The sequence below is a fragment of the Seriola dumerili genome, unplaced genomic scaffold (assembly GCF_002260705.1).
Source record: "Seriola dumerili isolate Sdu_G_001 unplaced genomic scaffold, Sdu_1.0 BDQW01000052.1, whole genome shotgun sequence".
Lineage (NCBI taxonomy): Eukaryota > Metazoa > Chordata > Actinopteri > Carangiformes > Carangidae > Seriola > Seriola dumerili.
Genome location: NW_019174307.1, coordinates 5383201 through 5394151, shown reverse-complemented (window position 1 = coordinate 5394151; position 10951 = coordinate 5383201). Strand labels below are relative to the sequence as shown.

Below are 10951 nucleotides of genomic sequence, written 5' to 3'. Positions count from 1 at the left end.
AATCCAGAATAATTGCTCTCCACAACTCCCCTGGCATTCCCTGGCACACTGTGCTGCTCTGCTCAGTTCAAGCTAGAAGTCCAACTGAGAAATTTCCAAAAATAAATTAAGTCAACGTTCTGTTCTATTTTTTTTCTCACACATTTTTGTTGTCATTGAAAAATTAAAAAGATGAACAAGACTCAAAAAAAAAAAAAAATCCATCTAAGTTTTGCTGTGAATGCTGCAGGATAAATATATGCAAACTTTGAGAATGCAGACACCTCTGCTCTCCCTGTCACTGAGAGAAATGATTCAAGTCTGTCTGGATGTTTACCACCAACAACTTTAACACCCTGGCATACCATGAGATATACCTGTAAAAAAAAAAAAAAAAAAAAAAAAAAAAAAAAGCCTTAGGATACCCAACAGCATATGTAATTGCTTTAAAAATGGGGGATAAGCAAAACAAACAGATGTGTCAGTGCACAGTGTGCACAGCTCATTATATGAGAGCATTCTTCAACGTGCAGATATTCTCACCGCCTGTTCAAAATGACACATGGGGAGGTCTGTGTGTGTGGTGTGAAGTGAAGCAGCTGTGGTAACAAGCAGATAACAGTCCCACCAAGATGGTATTGCCAATGGTTTGCACAGTAACAGGTGGGGTAGGGGGTGGTGGGGCATCTTTGCCATTCAGCACTAGCTACATGCAGAGGTGCATGCAGGCTCACACACTAAACCTAAAGCTGCCATGTTTCCCCCTGCTGGCGTGTCACTCTCCCAAATTGTTCTTTTGAGCGACTAAATAAAACCAAAAGGCAAAACAAATCCTCCCGGGACAGGTAGGGAGAGAAAATACTTGTGTCGGGTACTTTGTAGTTCTGCCTGTATCTAATACTTTCTAGTCTGGTTTCTTCAAAATGGCATTTTCTATTTGAGCTTGACTCAAACTCTGGAGGGCTTTAATAAGAGAAGGAAGCATCTCTTAAGGACTTACTGCCATCTGTTGGCACTGAGTGAAACTGATTATCAGTAGATAATGCTTTTTGTGCTCTGCTGTGAGGTACAGTATATTTCTTTGAAATATGCATGCTGACTTGGACTAACATGAATCATCCATTCTATTCACAGGGTCATTTAGTTTCCTCTTTACGTATTGTACCTCTTACCATAACATCGCCGGTGAATTCAAGGTCTGGGTGATATATAGAAATTTGTTGTTTGGGAAATCAAAATTAAGTTAGCCGACACTTGAAGATCACTGGCCAGGAATGGGGTTAAATACACACTCAAAATTCTGTTTGTTTGCAGCATACCATAAAAATGAGCAGCCTGTTTTTTAGACTTTGTAAATTGACTTGTCCTAATGAATGTGCATGGACCTCCGTTTTCATAACATCTTGAATCACCATCTCACTCTCATTTTTGCATGCTTGACTGAACCATAATTACCATTTAAAGTGGGATAGGACTGAAGTGAATGAGATCGTTGTTTGCACCTCAGGTCACGCAAGCCAGGCTGCCTTTCTTGATTACTTGATTAGGTGAGGCTAGGGATCAACCAATGGAAAATTTCGAGGGAACATAAGTTGATCTGGAACACAGCAAATGGATTTCCTTGACCCTCTCCATATGATTGGCTGTCTGTATGACTGTAAATGTATGCTATTTTTTTTTTTTCCTAATTGCTCATAAGAGTTGTCCTTCCTTCACTGCATAATTTGATGTGATTAATCTGTATGTGCCCGGTATGAATAAAAACAGCAGAAATGAAAACCATGAATTTCCATTTATTTTAAAAAGTTAAACTGTATGGTAAAGGAAAAACCCTACAAAGCTAGCATGGTTCTGTTACTTAAGATGTGTGAAGCAATTAAATTCAATTTTATGGGGCATTGCCACCATCACCTTTGAAACAACACAGCTCCATCACCAATAATGGAGACAGTATCTAAAAACCGGCAATAAATTCAGAGTTGTCACATAATTGGCAGAGACATAAAATGAGATTACAAAAACAGTTTGCCTCTCAGAGCACCAAGATATCATGGCTACACAGATAGACCTCTGGCAAGTAAGAGTTCCATGACTAAATACAATAACTGTGAAATATGCCTTCAAACTGGCTAATTTTAAAAGGAACTATCTTTCCAAAACCCCCACCCCCTCCCCTCCCTTTGTTACATGAAAGGGGTTTCAATCTATTTAGCTAACTGTGGCACTGTGACCGGCTCCTGGAGAGTATAAAGGAGAGTACAAGTATTGATTCAGGCCCAAAACATGTAGAAAATAAAAACAGTATTAAAGCCCTTCCATTACAGTTGAACTAGATGTGAGGAGGTAGAGAAGAGATAAGGAAAAAAGAAATATAGACAGACTTCAGTAACAAATCCCTCTACTGCATCTGGTGCTGTGTTTATGTAAAAATACAACTCAAGATGGTAGTTATAGCAAGTGGAGCTCAGTCTGCGTCCTCTTCCTCAGATTCGGACTCTGGAAAAAGAAAACATCAGTCAGCACTGTGCTCACACATCTGCACAAGAAGCTTTACTACCAATATCACTAAGGCAGAAAGAAAGATACTGAATAGGGTGTACATCAATTACATCAGTTTGTTATTCGACACAAATGAGACAAAGCACAAACCCTTGCCAAGTCTTTTTGGCCATTTACAGCTGTGGGAGGTAGAACCCCCCCCCCCAGAAAAAAAAAGAAAAGAAAAAACAAAACAAAACATTGCTTACCTTCCTCTGCATTCTTGAGCCATTCAACAAACTTTTTCATCTGTTCAAGGAAAACACTCTTTCCTTTGGCTAGGTGGGCTTCATTGTACCATTTCAGAATCGCCTCTTCACTCAAGACATCCGCTTTTAAGAATATACAAAAAAAGAAAATGACTAAGAGAACAGATGTACCTGCAGGTGCTTGTTGCCAAGAAGGTTGATGGGTCATTCACCTAGCTTCCAACGTGATCTTTTTCTCCCAGTTGTGGGAATGGAAAAAAAGAGCCTTACTTACACAAAAAAACAACTCACCTTTGTAGAGCAGCACAACTATTTTCTGGAAGGCCTTCATGAAATGGATGTTGTCATAACAGTACTCCTGGATCTTCAGCAGGAGAGTAAGTTCAGAGAGGCCCTGGGAGGTAAAGGCCTTCAACAGTGGGCTGTATTGCTGAGAATGTAAAAGAGGGAAAATTCAGACAAGGAGTGGGAGGAGGGTTCAAGATATTTTTATGATTTCTTTCATTACTTCCTCTGTACTGGTGGAATGGCTTTAGGTTCATAAATCAATTATCTTCTCTGCTAAATTCAAAACCTACAGCAGCCTGGATTTTGAAAAATCTCTGAGGCACAATTTAAGAGTGACATCCCTAAGTTTTTTTTTGGATCTCTCGTTTCGGAGTGCGTTGCCATGACTGCCACAGAATCAAAGAACAGCAGAGCCATGTAAGTATCACCTTTAAATGTTTGATGGCTTGTTCTGTGACCAGCTCCTCCTTCTTGTTCCACTCCACGGAGCTCATTACACTGGACCAAATTAGTCCAATCATCGTCTGCTCGGAGATGTTGTTTTTCTTGATTTCCTCTCGGAGGTAGGTGATGATCTGTAAGGCCCAAGACCAGAGATGTAACACTTATTATTAGCAAAGCAGGTAAACCAATGTCAGCATGTGCTGAGACTTATTGCTTATCAAATCTTGCAGAAGTCTCAGGTATGAGAACCCTGGCGGGATACAGGGGCTTGCAGGAGCAGATAACATGTTCAGGTTGAGTAGGCTGATTTCAGCAACTTGTCATTGAGTCACTGCATCTTTTTGTTCAGCACTCCTCAAGACAAAGCGGGGCAGAGGCTAAGTAGAAAGCAATCTTAAGTGGTACGCTCAGTGCTGTCATACAAAAAGGGACTCGGTGTAAATGAAGCTCAAAATGTAACAAGGCTTACATCTCTGAGGGGGTCCCCACGTGACATCTGCTCCTGAAGCTCTTTCTGCAGCTCCTTGCGAGCACCTATGGACTGCTGGTTTCTTGCAAAGTCCGAAAGCTCCTTGAGCCCAGCGTCTGTGAAGTACTTCGAGAAGTGCTCACAACTGCGCTTATTTGCAGGGAACAGCTCCTGAAAAGGCACACAATCAAATATTGAGACAAACTCTTTTCAGCAGACAAGCCTTGTTCATTAATTAAGTACTAGATGCCACAGTAGTTTGGAGCTGGTACATTCATGCTGATTATTAATTTTATTTTCATCAATCTTACGTAGAAAGCACAGACACATTGTCAACCTTTTTTGCATTGGGAAGCATAACGCCTAAACCTCGTAAAGACTTCAAGATATCATTCTCACCATGAGCCTGTTGTCCATGCCAACCTTTCGGAGACTGGCAGCAACAGAGTTGATGTCCTTTTCAGAAAGCCAGGATTTGAAGAGTTTTACAGCAAAGCATGCAGAAACACCTGAACAAATGCATAAAAATGTGAGTCAGCTGTTGGTAACAGACCTGCCAGGATAATGTTGAGGCCTGACTAACACGTTGGTAAACACAGCTCCACAGGATGCGATTAGACAGGTTTTTACTGGATCAATGCCTCAAAATACAATAATGCAGTCAACAAAATAAGTTAGAACCACAGGTATATTAAACATGCATCTCTGTCTAAACAAAATACAGTAGGACTTCAGTGAGCAGTGCCAGTTCTATAATGTGATACAGGCAAGACCTTCCTTCTATCTATCATATCTGTTTAAGGGCCTTGATACACTAAGCTGAGTGGCGATCATCACTATCATGGCCCAACTGAAGCTCCATCAACTGCAGTTTTTGTGGCCAATCTTCTTTTCTTTCACAAACAAAAGACAATCAGCAGAAAAAACTTGGTCACAGCAAAGAAAACCCTAAGTGCCACCTGCAGCTATTTTTTTGGCTGGACCACAACAGCAGGGCCGTACCTATAAACACCATTGTCCATGACTCAAAGGACATTCAAAGTAAGAAAAAAAGAAAACACCTAGCGACAAATATAGCAATTTTTGGGACTTAAAGCAGCTACTTTCCATTAAGGAGAGTCGCCAGTAATGCTCCACAAGTGAGAGACACTCCTCCGTGTCTACTCTGTATAGTGAGTGGCAGAGGGAGGGAGCAGCAAAATGTTACCCAGACGGAGGCTGTGTGCTGTGTGAGAGACAAAATAAGAAAGATATTCTGTCGCCTCTAACTTTCTCTCTGAGTGATCATTTTACAAGTAAATATAGCCAAAAGCAGAAACTCCAAGCAGGCTGTCATATGCCTTTTACTCAAAGTGGCTTCAATCTAGTCACTCTACAATAAAGGCCCGATTAATGGAGTGCTGCTGAGATGGTCGTCCTTCCGGCAGGTTCTCTCATCTCTGCACAGGACTTCTGACACTCTGTAGAGTGACTGTTACTTCATGCCCAGTTACTCAATTTGGCCCGACTGTCAACTCTAGGAAGAGTCCTGGTGCTTCCTAACTTCTTCCATTTGAAAATTATTGACACCACTGTGCTCCTGGGAACACACAAGCTTTAGAAATGGCTTTATACCCTTGCCTTGATCTATGTCTGACCATAGTTTTAACGCAAAGGTCTACGGGGAGTTCCGTGGACTTTATGGCTTGCTTTTTGTCCTGACATCACAAGGAAAATTAAAGTAAACAGGATGCAAGATGATTTCAGTTTTTGAGGTTTTAAATTTGCAAACGTGTTTTCACTTTGTCATTTTGTGTTATTGAGTGCAGATTCATGGGCAAAAAGGGCAATTTTATCCATTTAAAATTAAATCTAATACACAGTAATGTGTGCGAAAAGTGAAGGGGTCTAAATGATTTCTGAAACCACTGTGTTTGTGCTTATATATGCATGTGTATATATCCGATAGATATATTCAATTTTCTTTTAGCTCTCAAATTATCGATATCAGTAGTGGCCTCAATGATCCAGTAATTGTTGGGCTAGATTGATCAGTTGCCCTGTGTTGGCACTAGTTCTTTGAGGGTAACTGGGTGTGTTATGGCTTTATGGCAGTTTGGATGTCTGTCTTTAGAATTAACTTTACTGCCAACTAACAATAGCCAGAATGGTTGATGGAGATTTCCCTGAATGTTTATCTTGTGTATTCAGTCATTACTAATTCTCGTCATTAGAATTTCAAAGATTAATGTGTAGTATATTTATCTTTGAGAAAAATATAGTAATGCAGGGACAAGTATTGATTTCATGTAAGTAATTAACAAGAGCAAAGCAAACAGCCAAAAGAAAAAGAAGAACGAAAAACAAACAAATCATCTACCCATCATAACTGTACAACATGACTAAGCCAGTCTGCAAGTGGTGTCATTAGTCACCCCCACATTTGCCATTTGTCAACTCATGAGGAAAAATAAGATCGCAGTAACAATGTTTATCTCACTGGAGGAACCACTCAATTTCTTTAATCGAATGATTCCCAATACCTGACAACGAAACTACATTTTATATGCTTAATGCATCTTCATCAGAGTACCACTGATAACAGACGTGTCTGCAGGCATGTATGGCTTTTCCATAGTGTCTGATTAAAACAAAAACCTTTATACTCTCAAGCACTTGTTTGCATGATTGCCTTTCACGCTGTTATTTTTAGACAAATAACTGTACGCCATTTATGCAGGTATAAGATTGTAAACTTAATTGTTAATAAAATGTTAATTCGCATGTTAAGATGTTAATTTGCATATTTGTTCTTTAAATTTTAAGAAATCATTGTGATTTTGATCAATTGTAAATTGTATTGTTAAAAAAATACAGATGTAGAAAAGAGAGCTAGAGAAAACAAAAAGAGCTAGAGAGGATAGTGTTTTAACAATGTTAGAAGAACTCAATAAAGAGGATGGAAAGAAAATAAAAAACATAAGAAGGTACAAGATTCTTCCCCTTTTTACATCTGCATATTTAATTTCAGTCCAGCTGCTTCTACCTGTGGACTATATCAGCTAAACAACCAAAAACACAAGTTGGCATGCATATGAGGCACAGAAGTATGTACCTTCTTTGACCAGGTTCTCATTGAAGAGGCTGCTAAGAATGGATGCAGAGATATTGCCGTTGGCAAGCAGAATTCCTGTTAGCATGGCCAGCTTGTTGCGCTCAGACTCTGTGAAGCCCTTGAGAAACAGCAGCAGCTGCCACAGAGCAAACATATAAACACAGACCTTTAGGCTGAATTGTGAGTCAGACATATAAATATTGGGTTTGAATAAAATGGTCATGAATTCAGAAAACTTGGCCTAGACAAGTGCTGGATGTTCTTGTAAAAATAGCTTTAGCAAAAATACAAACCTTTTTAATTTCCTCCTCAAATCCTTTCTCCAAGTATTTGTAACGCCTGATGAGCTTGTTAAAGACCTGAAAGGAAACACAAAACATGTTTCATTATTTGCGCTAAATTTGATTTTTATCTTTCTTTTGATAACACTGAACAGTGAACAACACTTTGGTATTCACCTGTGCATATGCCTGCATGGTCTCCATGTCCTCTTGTGCTTTGAAGAGACAGAAGTCTGTGCATGTCACGTCGTCCGACAAGGTACCCCCTGGGGCTGTAAAGAAACACAGTTTTTTTCAATTTTGTGAGTGTTATGTCTCAGATGAGTAGCTTAATTTTTTTTTTTTTTTTTACAGTTTATGTCTAACAGTTGCAAGAAACTGAATAAGGAATATAAAAGTATTTTTAATATTTCCATTGTTTTAGCTATGGTATCCAAGTCAAGACACCACTGCGGGCACTTGTTTGCTCTTATCCTGGCTAGTTTTAGTCTGATGATGCATATAGCGCTTAGCTGTATAACTGCCGAATTTTATCTCCATCACAACAATAGTTAGGGCTGGGCGATATGACTTCATCATCAATATCACTTATTTCAAACAAGGGCTGATCGATTACAAAAAGCCTAAAAAGTATCAAAACTGATGCTTACAACCTAGATATTAATTCAGTTAATACTTTCCCAAACGTGTGCGTTCAGTAACTGCCCTTCAAAGAATAGTACCTTGTGTTCAGTCACGTGCCTCCGCTCCATCCAACTAACGTAAGTGTGCATTCACTCAAAGCGAAGCTGGTGATATTTATGACACAAGTGCAAACACTGAGCCTCAGGCTATGTCCACACTAACACATTTTTGTTTTAAAACGCATCACTTTTGCTATGTTTATGCCGGGCATCTGCGTGCCTTGCCTCCTGATTGGGTCTTATCAGTCGAGACTACCAGACAGTGGTGAATACAACATGGATAGCAGTCATAATCACATTGCTGAATAGGAAGAGTGCACGGCTACAAAGTAAGGGGAAAGTATTAACTGAATGAACCATGAGCACATTTAAGTTGGTGAGAGTTTCTGTTTTTCAAAAATGTCAGTTTTGATACTTTGTAGATTAATTACCCTGCCCTAACGATAATCACGCTAGGTGTCCTGCCACTTACCCAGCATTCCACCAGCCACCAGGATGTCGAACAAAGTCTCAGCATAGCGTCGGTAGTCAAGTTTGGCACCAGAGGCATCAAGGAACTTTGCAACAGCTTCCAAATCAGTGCCAGTTTGGTTCAGACCTTGTATGATACTTTCCTGAAACTGGGAAGGGTCGAACCTCTCCTTTTCATCTGTTGAAAACACAGATATTAATTTCGGTTTATCCCTTCCATGTACTGGTGATCTCATGATTCTAAAAGACACATCCAAAGCCATACTCAGGATGTGAACATCCACAGATTTACACACTTCCTTATTTTGCACAAGGTAAGATGTATAGGCCAACACATTTTTAGTTGCTGTGTGAGCTTACTCTTCAGTGGCATTGAAGAATAGATAGTAATTAGTGTATATTCATTTGCCACACAACAGTTTTGGGCCAGATACCCATCTTTATGTATGTATGTATGTGTTGAATATTAAGTGAGTAAACAAATGAGCATGTTCCTCAGTTTGATCACTGAAAACACAATCATATTCCTGTGTTGTTGATTGTAAGCAGGTAATAGGTGAGGTGTTTCTCATGGAACCTGAAGGAGACTTATTGGTTTACAAACCACTGATAAAGGCTATCCAAACAAAATATTCAGTTCTAGTGAGAACAACTGTGTGATTTTTGCCTTAAAGCTTCTTACCTCTTTTCCGAGTTTTAAAACGCTGGCCTGTTAGCGTAGGCTTCTGCTGCCTTTGATTACTCATAAAAAACTCTCTGTAAAGCAAAGGGGAAATGAAATAAGAACAGGATTAAGACAATAAAATGATAATCATTTTTCCATCCTCTGTGCTCCCTCCATCTATCTGTGAAAACAACTATTCCTGCCATCCCTTCATTTTATTAAAGAAGTGGGGCTTATAATGACACACATTCTACACATATTCTGCACAGTGTTATGTGTGTATAATCACACATGCATTGTGAGTTAAAACAAGCCAGGGGCATGTAATGATCTTTGACTGATATTTGTAAACGTAACAGTTCGAGGTAACTAACATCTTCAGCACTGTAAACGTCACCTCTAGTTAAATGAGATCTGGCGTATTCATAGCGAATAAGTTGGACCAGTGTTCACTGTTACGATGCAAAACGACACGACATTAGTTACCGTTACGTATTTCCAAAAACACTGGCTTAGCAAAATCTGAGTAAATAACATAAAACTGTGACATAAAAATATAGGTTTCTGAAGGCAGGCAGAGCCAGCACTGATGTCCGACTTCCGATAACACCTGGTAGCGCTCAGGCCGCTTCAGCTTGATGTATTTTCCAGCCGCAGTGCCATAGCACGCTTACATATATGACCACCCACTCAGTTACATCAACCAAAAACAATCTCCAACTCACCGAAATCCTCTTTATGAGCAAAAACAGTCCGTGAAATAAAAACTAATACCACCGGACACTAGTTCCGCCAGATTCAGGGAAAAGGAAATTGCAGACACATCAGCGCATGCGCGTTAGCACGCACTCTATCTGGGTCACCACACTTTGTGTGGGGAGAATAGAGTTCGTAAACTCTTAAAAACTGAGAAAATGTTATCTGAGTGAAATAACCGGGGTAAATTTACTAAAGAATGTAGTAGTTAATAGAATATGGCTGCATGCCTACTCTGCCTGTTATGCAGACTTGATGAATACAACTACAACCCTTGCAACCCCCCCCCACTTACTTTTCGAAGTCATTTAGATAAAGAGTGAATGAAGTGAAGAAATACAACAACTTGAACAGGATAAGTTTCCTGGCAGTTAGAAACAAGAGTTAAAACTCTCTCTATTAACACACGAAACTGACCCAGATTTTGTATCATTAAACAATCGGTCAACATGTCGATGCGATTTAGACTGAAGACACAGGAGGGGGGTGTTGTGCTGTCGGGTGGATGGCGTATCTGTCTATGGGATGAAGGGGAAGCCTTAATGCTGCGTTACCGTTCGCCTCGTAAATCGTGGATCTAATTCCAGGAACTTTTTTGAACATGTTCAGTCAAATATTCTTTTTTTAATTTTTTAATTTTAACCAAAGATGGAATTTGTAATAAGTCTTATTAGATTCATAATAGTAGATCAGATAGTTTAAAGCACATTACTTCCAACCCACATCCATCATTTATTAATTTATTTTCCAGAGTCAATCTCCTGTAAGACAAACCCACCTTCTTCATCATGAAAGTCACAAGATGTAAAAATATTTAGTCATGCTTCCTGAATGTTTAGATATATATTAGAAAATGGCTGGTATTTTTGGTGGCCTATATGTTTGGCGGGGCTTAGGTTTTGAAAAGCTTGTGTCCCCATAATATAATCACAACTAGATTCAAGAAAAGTACTTGTACAAAAACAATGAAATGACAATTATTCCGACAACATTTGAAGGCATCACAACCCAGTCCAGCCCCCCTCCCGCACTGGAGGTGATTAGGGGACGCTGGACTAGCCCAGTGACGCCGCTC

The 10951-nt window shown here is 39.6% G+C and overlaps 1 protein-coding gene across 1 annotated transcript; it reads right to left on the bottom strand.

Annotated features, from left to right (window-relative positions):
- Positions 1-1752: 1752 nt before the first annotated feature.
- On the bottom strand, positions 1753-9938 carry LOC111218365 (basic leucine zipper and W2 domain-containing protein 1-A-like). The gene is made up of 12 exons (XM_022740638.1): positions 9846-9938; positions 9139-9212; positions 8458-8634; positions 7480-7574; positions 7315-7380; positions 7022-7157; positions 4327-4436; positions 3928-4098; positions 3443-3589; positions 3018-3156; positions 2727-2849; positions 1753-2475 (listed from the first exon to the last, which is right to left on the bottom strand). Exons 2-12 carry the CDS (start codon positions 9200-9202, stop codon positions 2444-2446), a joined length of 1260 nt encoding a protein of 419 aa, XP_022596359.1. The 5' UTR covers positions 9203-9212; positions 9846-9938; the 3' UTR covers positions 1753-2443.
- Positions 9939-10951: the final 1013 nt, after the last annotated feature.

Excerpts from the sequence above, each read along its gene's own strand:
- LOC111218365 (XM_022740638.1), bottom strand. The coding sequence starts at position 9,202 with ATGAGTAATCAAAGGCAGCAGAAGCCTACGCTAACAGGCCAGCGTTTT. Across the intron at positions 3,590-3,927 it reads GTGGGGACCCCCTCAGAGAT|ATCATCACCTACCTCCGAGA; the intron begins GTAAGCCTTGTT and ends TGGGCCTTACAG. Across the intron at positions 3,157-3,442 it reads AAGCCATCAAACATTTAAAG|CAATACAGCCCACTGTTGAA; the intron begins GTGATACTTACA and ends TTACATTCTCAG.